Source organism: Plodia interpunctella, chromosome 16 (assembly GCF_027563975.2).
Source record: "Plodia interpunctella isolate USDA-ARS_2022_Savannah chromosome 16, ilPloInte3.2, whole genome shotgun sequence".
Lineage (NCBI taxonomy): Eukaryota > Metazoa > Arthropoda > Insecta > Lepidoptera > Pyralidae > Plodia > Plodia interpunctella.
This window is the reverse complement of record NC_071309.1, coordinates 9,882,737-9,899,142: the sequence shown is the minus strand read 5'-3', so window position 1 is coordinate 9,899,142 and position 16,406 is coordinate 9,882,737. Positions and strand designations below refer to the sequence as shown.

Genomic DNA, 16,406 nt, shown 5'->3' with positions numbered 1-16,406 from the left:
TATGTTAAACACTAACGCGGTACCAAGTTATACGTATAAGTTATTAGTATACACATAACTAGCAAAAGGCATATAGTGTGGGGGTCTTTACACGAAATTCCACTAAATCATCCAGAGCGGGTGAAAAGTTTCAGTTTTATAAATGTAGTTGGCTGCCAAAAACACCTGTCTCGCAGTTCTCGTTCTACAGAAGAATTCTCATCAAATTACTTAAATAAATCTTTACATATAAAGATCAATTTGGTGATTTTTTGCATATCTTTTGAGAGTAGAAAAGATTATCTCCTTAAGAACTGATCAGTAAATAAATTTGCGTTAGCTGTTAAACATAAAGTACCACCAAAACCTAACACTGTGATATAGCACCAAGGAATAGAAATAATAAATTAGGTACTATATATTGACAGTAATATTAAAAGAGCTAAAAGGTAATGATCTCTTCTAAATAAAGTAGCATTAATACTAAATTAGCAACTCTTAAATTAGTCCCTGGATTAGAAAAAGTAAAGTTTTAACAAACGAAGAAATACATCAAGTAACATGTAGAACGGTTTACATCGAGAATATGGTGAAGTGTAGATGGCCATCGATCAGATAGGTCGGACGCACCATCTAGATAACATAGCGCTTGTCAAAATTATACTCACGATATAACTGATACTAATTGTATCAGTTATATGGTGTTGCATTCAAGTTACGTAACGTCACGTAATTTGTAATTAATTTCGTGGCCTTATCAAGTTTTTGCATTGATGATGGGTTTGGAAAGGTCAGAGATGGATTGATAGGAGACATAATTTGTGACAAGACTGCGTCAACATTAATTTGATATTGATCTTATATCAAATACATCTGCGGGAGGATAAAGTGTATTTTATCCACGTTGACTTTTACGTTTGAGAAGATAAGAATAAATAATGTAAACTACCAGACCTACTTTTGTCAAAACGTAAAATTCGAACAAGCCACTAAATTTGGATTTTTTAATTCCATGATGATATGCAACATTGAATTCATGAATACACGTACGATGTCGACATCTGACCACAACAGACCTGGCAGTACAGAGCAAGAGCACAATGTAAAGAGGTGCCAACAGGCTACGCGAATCTTTGAAGGAGAGGTCGTCGTCCTGGCTAATTGTGTATCATCCCGTTACCCCCGCCCTCACACCCGCGCCCCTCTGGGTCACGCAGACCTTCGACGACCACAACCCGGCCTATATACGAAAATCGATCGCGTAACGAGTACAAGTTCGCGATTACAATGAGATGAGGTGGACAATCAATAATAAAAATATTTCCACCTACTTATCTCATGTTGAGTTTATTTGTTTGCTCTTCCCATTAGAGAAAAGGACAAGTGAGATTTACATTAGAAGTTTTTTGATTTGATAGAGATAAATAGAATAGGAATTATTAAGCCTTTTATGAATCATCAGTTGTATCATCTGGTAAATGGCAAGAATATTCTTTGAAAGAGAAATAAGAATATAATTAAAGAAAATGGATTAGTTTTAAAGAGTATAGTATTTATTTCAAGCAATTAAGTTTTTCAATATAATAATATAGTAAATGAAACGACGAAGCCAATTATACGCAAAGTAAACGTACGACAATTTGCCGCAAACACAGCCGTTAGCAAGCAGCTGTCCAAGGAATTTGTTACAATTATTTTTTCACAACTAGTTTAAACTACGACGTACTTTATTACTTGGCTACAATGTCAGATATTCGCTTTGTACTGCCGACCGATGACACCGATGCAATGATGAATGAGTGGAGTACGATCCTCCTCTCTGACCCCCTCCCCCCGTCGGCGACCTGTAATGTAATGAGTGGCTGCACGCACGACGCGGTAGGGAACTGAGGTGGTTCACATTATGACTTTTATCAGTCTGTCTGTATTATGCGGATGCTGGAGGAAATATCCATTATAATTTTCTGAACATATACATGATTACATGTCACGCTGCTTTACATACGCTCGTTTTAATAATCAAGAATCAATTTCTCCGGAAATCTATAAAAACTTCAAATATTTTATTCCATTATGATATGAATTTGCTCAGCTATGCAAGGAATTTCAATAATGTATTTTAATACGTACGATCTTTCAATTGCAGAATGATATCAAACTATAAATAAAATGTGTGAATAAATAAAAGTATTGGGTATATTTAGATGACATTGTAACAGCTACAGACAAGACACAAGGGAGCAATTTTTGCAAATATCCAAGTCATGTCGGAGGTCGCGTGCGGGCGACATGTCCTCGACTGAGCTTCGCAAGCGATTACCTCCCCTCCTCGCTTGCTCGCATACCAAATCATAATAATTTCTTACCCTGCGATAACAATAAACGGTTTGTCGAACTTTAAATTCAGCGAGCGCGCCTCCCCTCCTACATTCTTTCAAATTGGATTTAAACATTGCGAATTACCTCTCTTTGATTCGCGGGCTAGCCAAATGGGGACGATTTATGGAGTAGAGTGAGTTTCTGAGGCTCCCTAGGGGCAGGCGGGTAATCCGCCGGTCCGGCGCGGTGCGGCGCAGTATTTCACTAGGCTGGCGATTTAGTGCCGGCCCGGTGAGCGATGGTCGGCACCTGGCCCCAGTTTAAACAGTACTCCCGGACGCATCGTTTATTTCCTGGCCGCTTAATGCTATCCTACATTTTAAGTCCAACAGACTATTAAGCTGGTGAACCGACACGATCATAAATTACTCTATAGATACTTAATAGATGCTGTCTCTTTAGAAACAATTTATTTAGCATGTACAAATATACGTATAATGTTTATTGAGATACTTATTACCTATTTATGTTTCAATCATCATTAAATTTAGTTACGGAAAGTCATGTATAAAAAGGTTTTTTTTATGCGTCCATTTGGAGTATGTTTATTATAATATAAAAAAATATATATAATATTGTAAATCTTGAACATATTATAATTTACTATCAAGATAGGTAAGACTAAATAGCAAAAAATATATTATAACAATGGTTTATCCAACATGTGTTGTAAATATTTATTTTTTTAGGAATACATATCAAGAAGCCAAAGTTTTATTCTTGCAAAAATTGCAAGTACTTATGGTAATTGCTTTTCACGTACGTACGCAGAATTATGGGCTGTGCGAGTCCACTTTGTATCTGCAGAAGTGCGTGCATTCCGATCTAGGCACGCTTTCTGGGAAAGTGTCTCCCGTGCGTTGACGACAGACGGATCGGTCGCGGATGCAAATTACATGCAATAGAAGTAGCTACTAAATTAAAAGAAAAATCATTTTATTTCAGTTTTAATTTTTCATTAGATTTTAAAATCCTGGTCCCTTAATGAAAACCAAATGAAATTTCAATTGACATAAGGTACGGTACGATCATTTAGTATGGACAAAAATAGCAGAAAACTAAATTAGCCCGAAGAGGAAATTGATGATCTCTTTATAAGGGATAACAAATAATAAACGATCTTTTTCAGATTAACTAAGATCTTGAATCTTGGACGTTTATATATATAGAATATAGTGTCGTGGATTTAGTATCCCATATCACAAGTCTCGAAATTACTTTGGCGCTAGCTCAATCTGTGTGATCACTATATATTCACTATATATATGGACAAAAATCACAGTGATTTGTTAAAATAAATTTAGATTAAGCTACGCTGAAAGCAATAGGAGTAACTGAAGACATTGTCGGTGTGGCGTGCGCGGCGGACGGAGCGACCAGGCGTGCCGACAGGTGGCGCTCGCCGCAAAGTTCACGTTCCCATGCCATATGGATGTCATTCATGTTTTTATTTCAAACGAGGTTGATAGATATTCGCTTTTGTATAATCATTGAAAAGAACAAACACATTGAGATTTTGGGTGAACTACAAACAAAAGGCGTAACACGCACTTCGTCAATTAATGCACAGATATAAATCCAGGACATATTTCGCTTATTTAAAAATATGCTTATTGCTGGTTTCATAAAATATAAGGCCATTGTGATATTTAGGCTGTTTTGCAAATATACTACTAACGGTGTAAATAACACTAATATGGCGGTAATAATCACAGAAAAAGTAGAAATCGATTGAAGGCTTGGGTCTGCTTTCTACAATATTTTTTATAAGTGTTTCCATAGAAAAGCACTTATTAGAGTTTATTATAGACAAGCTTTAGATTTACGTTATTTTTAAATACAAATAATAATAAGAAAATGGATTTACTTTTAATTAGCTTTAAATATTTACGAATACCAAGTAAAAAGCATAACGCGATAAACCCAACAGTTTTTTGCAATAGATTTGCGGTCAAAAATATCATGCATCGCTAGATTACCCATGTCTGGAAATATTAGCTCGTAATTGTCAATTTATTTATATGTAATGACTGTGCGTAGGACCCTCCATTCACACCCAACTCATAACTAAATTGAATAAAAAAGCCACATCTCATTACCGCCGAAACAGAACATTATTACCTCAAACAACGCATGACTCCATTCACTTACAGATGACATTATTACACCAAATTACGTGGAAAGCCGACTCGAATACATTACGGTGATTTGCTGCCAATTCCATTGTAATTTTATTATAATTTGATGTGAACGCGGTGACTATATCTCATTACAGAGTATTGTTTTCGATGGAGACATTTGCTGCTGTTGATTACCGTGACACGCCCAACACGGCGCTAGCCCGTTTCACTGTTTGAACACAAATACATTTTCCGCTCAAATCATTACCACTTTATCAACAGACTTATTGCAACAATGAAAGCTGCCAACATCATCATCTCCTCATACGGAGGCTACTTGTTGTTTGCCAATTTGTTTCATAATACCTATAGCGTATACAACATGTTTTTCTAAGCGTTTTTGTTCTAATATTAAACGTTAACTTACAGATAGCCTAACTAACCGATATTACTCCATTCCACTTCTTTGGATTAATATTTATAATTTAATGTGTGTGAGATGGTATGGTGAAACATAAATGCATTTTTACTTTCACTTACAACTCCATGCAAGTATATGCGTGTCATAGGCTAAGTATAATTGGGATCTCTGATTATGATTGGTTTCTTCTTAGCTCCATGGCAACAAGCGTACTTAACTGCCATTTCAGTTGAATTACTACTACAAGAAGAAGCCTAAATTATGAAAGCTATTTTGATTAAAATATCATCTTAAATGCAAACAATCAAATCAGAAAGCATAATCTTATCATGTCACATCGAAGCATTGATATGTAAAGCGTAAATTAAATATTAATTGGTACATTAAATATGTATCCGAATAAAATTTTAAGCGAAAACACGCAAATACGCACCACCTAATGAGCGGGCGCAGCGGAGCGCGACGCTAAATGTTGGCTCGCAATAATTATAATCCTATAGAAATAATTACATTTAATATTAGGCTTTATCAGCTAGTTGTTTGGCTCACACTTTCTCACTAAAGCTACTCAGGTAAAATTATAATGGCCATGTAATTTTGTGCATTGAAATTACCTGTACCTATATGATAATCAGTAATCGAATAATCGGAAGCATAGGCACTTTTGAATCGAAATAATACCGGGATTTCGGAATTGACAAATATAGTTTCTTTTACTATAGAATCAAATCGGGTGTGGGTATAATTTACTTATTTTAACATGTTGGTTGGCTAATATGGAATGTACTTTTATATCGAAAAAAGTCTCGGGATTTCGGAATCGACAAATTTACTGTTTTTATGAAAGAATCAAATCGGGTGTAGGTATATTTACTTATTTTTACTTTTGTACAAAAAAACTAAAATCAATAACGTCCTCTGAATTTTTCAAAATATTTATCTCAAACGGATAATACAAAATGTTTTAAGAAGCCGCTTCCATAATATCCTAGCTTAAAATGAAGTTTAGGTAATTATAGGTACCTACATCCGATTATCCGATCTCTGATAACAATATTCCTAAAGCAAGTTTCACCTAATAACAGATGTGATATTAATATCACAGATCACAGTCTGTCCTAAAGACATTTCTTCCAACGCAAGAATTAATATACCACGTTTATCCATGTCTAGGAAGTAAACAAGCAGGAAATGTGATTCAAAAAGATTCGTAGCTAAAGATTTTAAATTAACAACGTAAAAGTGACACGTTTAACAATCACCAATACCTATAAGAAAAGGTATAACTTATTATTAAGAAACACAGCTAGGTACACAGGTGTGTTTCTTCAACTAAGTACTTGAAAAGAAGGTATTTCTGGTTGCAAATTTTATTTATATATTAACGAGAGACAGTAATAAAAGGCTTCATTACATACGAGCACAAAAATACAAATACTATGTAATTTATTGTGGTGTACAATGTGAGCTCGAAGTAACAAAAACCGATATTGAACAAAAAAATCTTGACGTAAAGTCATCCATCACAAATACAAGAAAATGATATAGTTTCTTTTGAAGTCAGTGTTTGTTTACCAAAATAACGCGCGTCAATAAAACAAATTAAAAAGTCCCCCTCCTGATGATAGAAAGACTTCGGGTCCACAATGGGTCCGCTCGGTGTCGGGGGTCGGACACAGGCGAGGCACGCACGAGGCAAAGGCGACAAACGGCCAATAGAGCTCATATTTCGTCGAATTCAAACCAATGTTGGGGCAATACCTATTATCGAAAAAGTGATAAGATTCTACTAAATCTAAACTCAGATTACAACATCTCGTAATAGTAGAATATGTCAACCAGCCAATCTTTATTCATAATATTTTTTTTTAATTATTGAAAAAGATGCATATGAGAGCAGTTATCAAGTAGGTTTGGAATATTAATAAATATTTAATGTTAATTATTTTCGATATCTAAATCTGGCTGCAGTTGTGTGGATTATGTCGGAAGTTCAAATATATTGATAAATAGGCGTTCAATAAACATAATATTATATAAGTGAAATAAGATGTTATACTCGTTTAAAAATAACAATTAAATATTAACTAACATAGTTTGTAGATGCAATTTATAAGACATACATAATGTCCAATGTTGTCTTAGCAAATTTAACAACAACAAATCAGAGCGCGTAAATGAATGTTTTTTTTTAAATTGAAAATATATGATAAATATATATGATTACAGGTGTAGTTGCAAGGGCGCCAGCACCGGGAGCTAACCCTTCCACTCCTCGGCCACCTGACCCGTCCTAAAGATTACGCAACAAGCTGCCGCGCCTCAGCTCAGCAGAAGGCGACAAAACACGCCGGGGTTATTGTTTATGTCGCGTTGTGAAGGGCGAACTTAATAATACTTGACTTATACGATTCATAAATGATGGATAATTACGGGATTGTTTCGCCGGAATAACAATAGTATGATCATTTCATGTAAATAATTTATCTTAATCTGTTAAACAAGCATTTATATTGTTATTCATTTATATTAATAATATCACAATTGCAATTTAATTTCATATAATTATTTTTCTTCACACCCAGCAAATACCCAAAATTTAACTATTTTAATTGTATTATGTATGAGGAAACATGTACCTCACATTATATACCTAAATAAAAATAAATTATCTATTTCAACAATCATATATTATTTTGCTCTTTGAAATTATGTATACTTAAATTATTACGAAGACATGGAATTAGAAAAAGCGAAAATAAAAAAGGGAATAAATTTAGCAACTTGCTTCACAATGAATTTCGATAATTCTTTTAAAAATATCAAGTAACTACAGTATTACTACGGCCGATGGAAATGTACACGAAATAGATAAATTGGAGGACGTTTTAAGTAATTCTGAAAATATAACCACACAAAATGTAATTTATGTTCCAAGATTACAGAAGAATGTAATTTCCTACTACCTAGGACAATTTACAAATTGACATACAATTTAATCAACTTCGTTATATAAATAAAATCTGCTATATACAAGAATTAATAATTTAATTAGAACTTATTGCATTAACCTAAATTCAAAAAAATAAAATTAAAACTTTTATCTCATATGAAAACGATAAAATCAAATTTTAAAATGTTACGTGGCTGATACTACCTATCACTATGGCATCTGCACTATGGAAGTGAGAAGAGTAATATAAATCTAAATCAAATAATGTTATGTGATAAAACAAATTGAATGGAATTATGTCATGCTATAGAATTAGGATTTTAATTATCTGAAAAAATATTACTTTATTTATTTATTTTTATTTTAAAGTAGCAAACATTAAAATGGTTCCAAAATAGGTAGCTTGTGTTCTACCGATTTATTTCATGAAATACCGGCCAATAATGACCTTTTTTCAATTTAACACACTTTTATTATCCCGAATATTAAAATATTCTAGCCTAATGAAAACAAACATTCTATTTATATTTTATTCATATCGTATTTGTGTGAGAATTTTATTTGCAGTAATTATTTATTACTGCAGTAATTATTTATTACAGCAAATTGACATAAATTAGGTACATACGAAAATATTATTTGAAGGTGAGTTTGTGTGTTTTATAGACCAATAATACATATTTTAACGAAATCATGGGTAGATAAATAATATAAATTGCATTCACTCATTAATTGTAATTCAAAGATAATGAATTAGCTAATGAATAAACTTCCAATTATATTCATATCTGGATATTTTGTTATAATTTTCCAATTAACAGAATCATAAATAATAACAGGTACGAATATAGCATGACTAGTTCTCATCTAAACATTAGGATGATAATTCATAAATAACATAAATCAATCAAGTAGGCACAGAATTAATATTATAAAAGGAGGAAATTTATTTGCCACAGACTAAGGTAAAGTTATTATAATATTTAATATACTATTGATTTTACTTTACACATAAGATAATTTTATTTATAAATCAACTATTGTTTTTAATTCTGTCTGTTCATAATATTAACTAATCATATTATTCTGTATGTTCAATTATTGTCTTTCATGATAAAGATAAATATCACTTAGATCACAAAATAAAAAAAACACCTACCTACCTATATAAACCGTAAATTGGCATAACATTTCTTACTTTTATTTTTTTTGTTTATGAGATTACCTTACTCAATTATGAGGAATTTGGTAATAAGCAATAACTTTAAGAGCATTATAATATAACTCGTGTGAACACTGTTATATTTTTAATTAGGCAATTAATTTCGTGTTCACTTACCACTAAAACGTTCGTACCAACTGGTAATGAATTCAGCGCGCTCATATCTTACGAATGCTGAATGAAAAGGCGTCTTTGTGCCAAACACTATGTTCGAAAATGGTCACAAACATGTGAAGGTGGATACCATTTATGCAAGTTTAACTCTTCGCGACACACAAAACATTTTGAAGGATAAAAATGGCAAGTCAATAAGAATTTTAGATATCAACATTATCCAGTGGTCATAATCATCACATATGTTCAAATTTTTCCTAAAACAGAAACATATTTTTTAGATGAACGATAAACTAAAATCCTACAAATACGGGCCTAGAGTTAAGATTCATGCTGCAAATGCGATGATGAAGGGGAGGAAATGACAATAGACGATGTTGTACAACATTAGCACGTGACAATAACGACTTTGGGATAAGAAAGGTTTCTGGGAGACGAATTTCTATTAGGCGATGGAACACCTGACAATTTTGAAACAGAGTTTTGACAATCAGGTGGTGATAATGAGTACAGCTTCGTAATTACTGTGGTAAAGACTGTGATAAAGTATGAATTGAATATCCTGATCACTATTTTGACGACTATCAAAGATATCCTAACATGAGAAACGTAGATTTTGACGACTCAAACAAGAAACACTTTTCGGTTGCGAAACAATTACTGCTAAAATACACTTCGTGGCTCCAGGTGGACTGACAACACTCTCACGTAACACGGGTACTTATAACTTATAGGTAGACACTGACACAGCACTGGCCGGTACTGACCGTGGTGATCTTGATGAGGCAGCATTGGCCGCGGCGGCGGCCAGGCGGGAAGATCGCGCAGGCGCATGGAACAGTCAAGCGGCTGGTCGCGCAAAGCCAGCGCGGGCATGGCGCGGCCTCGGCCGCCGATCCTAGGTCGCGCCGTTGCAACAGGCGTCCGCCCCTTACGCGCGTCGGCGAGACACTGCCGCGCTATCGCTGCTTTTTTCAAAGGTTTTTTTCGCGGGGCGGGGCGGTCGTCTCGACCAATCGCCACGCGGCTTTTCTCCCCGCCCCCGCACCGCTACTATTTACGTGCCGTATATTAAAAGGGTTTTCCGCGTGCCGTTATGGATTTTCCTACGCGAGGCATTTTACATATCTACGGACGAGTCCCGGGTCGGTTGGATTTTGAGATTAGTTCGGCTCAAGCTCAGCTTTACTGCATCAACATGTACCTACTGTTTATTTCGTTTTGTGTAATAATTTTAAATGTATAGAATAGATGTTGAGAGTAAAACTTATTTACATAATGAGTTTTTGTATGGTCAGAAATGTTGTGTTTTTCAGATATTTGTGTTTTTGTTTTGGAGGCTGCAGACTGGTCGGTCGTTTTGGCAACACGTGTAGGTAGTTACGTCACGCGCGGCGAGTTAGGGCGAGGTCAACGACCGCAACCTCCTTGAACTTGAACCTTGTGTGGAGCAGACTCATCAACTAATTAGTCATTTTCTTTCGAGCGGTGCAGAACCAGGACTAAACATTTTATTAGTCGTTTTTACTGATAAAGTACAATCTATCTATCTCATTATCTACATACTAGCTAACGTACATGTCTTTGTCTGCGTATGGATGTACGATACGAAACAGTTGGGTTGAAATTTATTCTACCTCTAGGCATACCAATGTCTATCACGATGAATATAAAACGTCTGCAGTTTTAGCGTGATTAGATTTTACAACTTTCAAGGCAAGATGAACTTGTAAAAATAGCAAAATACAATATTTTGTCTATGACAACACTATTGTAAAACATCTAGTGAGCCACTGGGCCAATCATCGCGCCAGTGGGGTAGTTTCGTGGACGCCTAGCCGCTTGCACAGCTTGTTTCTAATATCACAAAGAAATAATACAACCCTACAACCCTCTCTGAGGCAAATACAACGATCACTTTGACACAGCATACATTTTCTGTATACTGATGTGGCAGTGAGGTGTGGGGCGATGCAGACAACATTCTAGACTCGTCATCTGCATAGAATTTAGGTAGTCAGCAAACGTTTAATTTGAAAGAATTGTATATTTCGGAATAATGTACTGATCAGTTTTGTGTCATGTAGCTAAAGCAATGTATAAATAACTAGGTGCGCTCCGGGGCTTCGCTCCCGTTGGAATTTCGGGATAAAAATTACCCTATGTGTTATCCCAGGTTATTTTCTACCCGTGTACCAAATTTCATAACAATCGGTTCAGTAGATAATGCGTGAAGAGTTAAAAACAAACTTACTTTCGCATTTAGTTTATTTTCATTTAGAAGTTGGTATTTAAAATTGAATAGTCTAATAATTTATATGCGAACCACTTTCTATGGCGCGGTCCCCCATCACTCTATTGTCGCCGTGAGTGTCGCTTGACCCGTGCGCGCTGAACGCTGTGTCATTATAAACCCCAATAGGTCGAGATCCAGTTACTATTTTGCGAATACTATTTGAGGTTCTATGGAACAGTAACAGTACCCACTATGCGTGAACACTCGTTTGCGAGTACCAATATTGAACTGAATTCATTTCAGCATTCTGATACCTTGTAGGTATTATGGAATGCGATATTGAGATTCTCATGCATGTTTAACTTCTATCGACACGACCGCACTAGACAATACTTCAGATTTTAAAACAGCGAAGGTAAGTACCTAAATTGAGTGAAATAAGAATTCCGAAGTGAGAGGTTGCAAGCCCAATGCCATTTTGAACAACTACACCTCCACCCAGCTCCCGGACCACGATCCGCACAAAAGCGGTGAGATATGGGTCACGCGCGTGACGTCACCACATCTGCCGCCCCCGCACCTGGCGTCCCCAGCCCCCCACCGCACCCCCGCAACACCCCCGCAGATCCGAGGCAAGAACATGCAGATTTATCGCATTTAGCCAACAAAATCTAATTACAAAGATGTAGAGACGCCTAGAAATGTTGACAAAAGATATGACATGTTTTTCATTCGCATAAATGTAAGATTTGATGTTTGTAAAATATGTAAAATATGATAGTCAAAACTTAAAACACAGGATGATTACAAGATATATTCAATTTTTATTAGATTTGTTTAACTTAGACGCTGTTTGCTTTTCACAGCAGACAAGATGGCTTGGAAACTACTCATAAAATAATCATAAATTGACAAATAAACACTGGCACTTCCAGAAACATTCAACATCTCAGTGCCAATAGTCAGATGGTCATGAATACAGATGGGGGCTATTGATCGCTTGCCATTAGATTGTCTGGACAACTGGCGTGGATGGGTGACCGTTGCTACAGATGATAACGCCTTTTTGCCAACAGTGAAGGGCAGAAGCGGCACAAAAATAAAAAGTTAGCATTCGGACGACAAGCCTGCCTGCAAAGCGCAGCGATTATGATAACAACCACATAAGTTAAGATAGTTTTAGTCTAGTAGTAGGACAACCTAGGAACAGTCGATCTGTTATTTTAACAAAAAAGCTAGCTGGACTAAGAAATGTCAATTTGCGAAATCGATTCAAACCAAAACGAAATAGCTGTAAAGAACATTTCAAACTATCTGCCAAGCTAGCCAATGATAATATAACAAAAGGTGAGGTGAAAATGTAGACATATACTAAATTATTATATAACCTATTAGGTTTGTATTGAATGGCTGAATATGAGAACTTTAAACTAAGTTGATAATAACAATTCATCCTCGTGAGACATTCTACAGCAACACTACGACAAGGAACTAGTTTTCATTGTGGTTTCTTACTACACCAAGTCCTCCATCAATTTTAGCTTCAGCAACGTTAGATATTTCTCAATGAGGCAAGGTGCGGCCAGTTTCTTTGTTGAACGCGTCGTATGGACTTGTTCTGTGAATGTCATTGTTCGCTGAACGTATCCACGTGTCGCGTCTCCACGGAGCAAACCACTCCATGGTTTGCTGCCACGAAAGTGAAAGATTCGAAGAATCTGTCGACATGGCGTTCTTATTCTCTAGCGTGCATTATTTTGCTCAGGACTCAGTGGATATTATTTCTTGAGAGACGTTAAAGCTATTTAAGCACTGGATTTTCGATATACAGAGAATAAAAGTGTGTACGGTACCTGTTTCTGTTTTTACTATGGATTGTGAATTTAAACCTGGACATTTACAGAATAGGTCACATCTTCTAAACTCTTTTCTTGCAATAGCTTGCAAATAATAATAGGTAATATATTTTTGAAACGCGATTACCACTTATTTGTAGTCGTAACAAAAACTATCAATTCATCGTAACTTAACTATCAATTTCAACAAGTTATTGGCTATAATATCCACAAAAATGTTAACAAGATGTGAAACTGGGGCCGACATACGAACGGTATCTGCTCTATTTCAATAATTATGTTCTTTAGCCATCTACGGCTAACAAATACAAGTTTATACCAACAGCTGTCATAAGTTGAACATTACCCGTTGATTTACGATTAGTATGAGTCGATGTGTAGTTTGTATGATTTGCAAGAGGCGTGGATATCATGCACCGTAATTAATTTAGTAACCAATGCAGTCTAAACGCAACAAATATGCGGTTTGAAATTGCAATGTATTACTTAACTTTCGATCACCGCCGAGCTGCATTAATGTAACGTAACTGCAACATTCGAAATTTTATTTATTTACAAGTGACTTTCAGAATTAACGAATATGATAATATCTATTATAATGGTATAATAGTTTTCATGAAATTAAGTTTCATCTTGGCTGATTTAAGTGGAAAGCATACTAAATGTATTTGTCCCTAACATCAGAACAATTCCCACGGGAATTTAATAGTCTTCAAATTTTAGGCTTGTTCTTTTAGAAAGTTGAACCACCTGTGATGACCGCCATAACAACCATGGCGGTGCCTCCAGCAGACCCACCTTTGATGACACTGGGCCGCGTGGGCCTCGGAGGTCGCGTGGCGCACGCTCGCCGCAGCAGAGTGCGCAGCCGCCACTCTGGGTACGCCAGCCATGTCGGTGATTCTCGACGCCGCTATGGACAAACAATCATATTAATTACTTCGTTCTGATCTTCAAGTTTACTTACTCTACCTTCGCCAATTCATATTATTAATCGATGAAATCTTTTAAACAAAGACAGAAAGAGAAGGAAACAAAAATTCAGGGCCATGCATTTTTTATCTTATTGTTAAAGATTCATCTGCCTGCAAAAGATTTGAAGAAAAATACAAGACAATTAATCCCTCGTATGAATGAATGGGTATTAGACATAAATAAGTAAGGGCTTACCCTTTCATAGCGATCTGATCAACAGGTGTAAAGGCGCCGGCGTTAGAAGCGCGTGCGCCACAAAAAGCGCACCCCTTTGATGCTAGTCTTTCTATTGCGCGTTTTTGTCGAGGCACATCTAACACCTACCTGTCGGAGCGAATCAACTGTGTTATTGGCTAACGGATAGAACTAATAAGACTCAACGATAACATAATTAAATTTCGAGAATTGCAATAAAATAATATCAAGGTTTTTCATGTCCCAACGACACGTATTGATTGTTTCGCTCTTGTTGGGATCTTTATAAAAATAAAATTGTTCTGCACAACACCCAAAATCGAATGTGACAAAGGGCACATTTGAGGACAAATACCTCATCATTCAGACTTGTTGATGTTTTGGAATGTTCATTTGAGAAAAATTGAGACAACTTTTTGTGCAAGCGAACGAATGCAACAATGTAAATCGAATGTAGTAAATAAGGGTACAAGAACTAGATAGACTGACAGAAATATCGCTTAGATTTCTTAATCTCACTTCAATAACAACCTTTAAATAGGTCCAGAACTAAAAACATAATTCCTAGAGTACATTACCGGGTAATGAAATGAAATTGAAGTAGGCAAGGTCGCTCGTGCAATCATAAAAAACCCAACCCTTCGTTGTGTCTTTTCTATTGCGCGTTTTTATCACCTATTAACGAACTAATGCTCAACCCTCTGCTCGAACAAATTGACTGTTAGGTTCTCACGTTAATTATCATAGTAGACCCTCGAAACAAATTTAATAGCCGAGCATGCAATGTGAATAGAAAATCATCTACATACATATTTAACAGGCGTAAACCGTACATAACGCGTGCCTCCGTCCCTTTTTCAGAATCAAAATATAAAGTTAAAATACATAGGAGGAGGCGTCGCGGCGGAGGCGGCGCCTTCGCCGTCTCGCTCGGTAATGTATTCACGTTTCCCGAGCCGCTCATTTTTTATCGCAGTCGCGCGGCATTAGAATTTCCAGGCGAGAAAATCTCACGCACACTAAAGAATAGCAGCGAGGGAATATAAACTTTAACATCGCGTTGTAAAGTTCATTGACTACGCGCGCTCGTGTGCTGTGTGAACGCCACCCGCGTGGAGGGGGGCGAGAGGTTCGTTCGTACATTGTAAATTCGCGCGGGGTCGGTGGCGGGGTAGGGGGGTAAGAGTGTACGGCTCGATAAGACGCGCGTCTTCCGCGCGAGCGGCCGTCGGCGGCCGAACGGTCGATGGAAGAATAAAGCTGAGATAATTATTCAAGTCCAGTGATGTTGGGGTACAGATAGAACCCTCTATGGATACAAATTTCGAATATAAGTATACAAAGTTTTTATGGTGGCTTATCAACTCATTCCTCCAACATAGGCATGAACAAACCGCCACAAAAACTTTGAGACAAACAGTAGCTGTAATATAAATAATACTTCAAATGAAAACTTTAAATTGAATTACAATTATGGTCTAGTCATACCCAGTTCGGGTATGACTAGACCATAATTGTAATGGGCATTTTTTACGATACACAGAATAACAAAAGTAAGTAATTATCATTGGAAGTAACAATAGCTTGAGAGGGACATCTTTTATAAACAATCCTTTCATGTGAGATCATTAAATAAATACATGTGTTCACAAAATTTACACACTTGCAATAGTTTATTAAATACATTATTCAAGAAACTCATTTAAAAGCCAATACAATCCCAATCCCAACTGATACCATAAATGTGAAAGTAAGTTTGTGTCTTCTTCACGCGTTATCTACCTAACTAATCATCATTAAATTTCGCATATATATAAATAATAGTATAGAGACGAACATATGGAAAAATCTATTGTTCCCGTGAGATTTGCGAAAAACTTGTATTGAACATAATTTTTTTACAAAACTGTAGTGGCACTAAGTACATACTAATAAAAATAACTTTGCGGCGCTGTG

General features: G+C 36.0%; 1 protein-coding gene across 6 annotated transcripts in view; it reads right to left on the bottom strand.

Annotated features, from left to right (window-relative positions):
• The window catches only part of LOC128676565 (POU domain, class 2, transcription factor 3L-like), a 184,928-nt gene that overhangs the window by 59,537 nt on the left and 108,985 nt on the right, over positions 1 to 16,406 (bottom strand). For 5 of the 6 annotated variants that reach the window (XM_064436475.1, XM_064436478.1, XM_064436477.1 and 2 more), the window contains one exon: positions 14,079 to 14,193. In XM_064436475.1, coding sequence (XP_064292545.1) covers positions 14,079 to 14,193 — 115 coding nt within the window. Of the gene's footprint in view, positions 1 to 14,078; positions 14,194 to 14,450; positions 14,560 to 16,406 lie in introns of those variants that run through there. The other variant, XM_053756742.2, reaches the window with a different exon arrangement.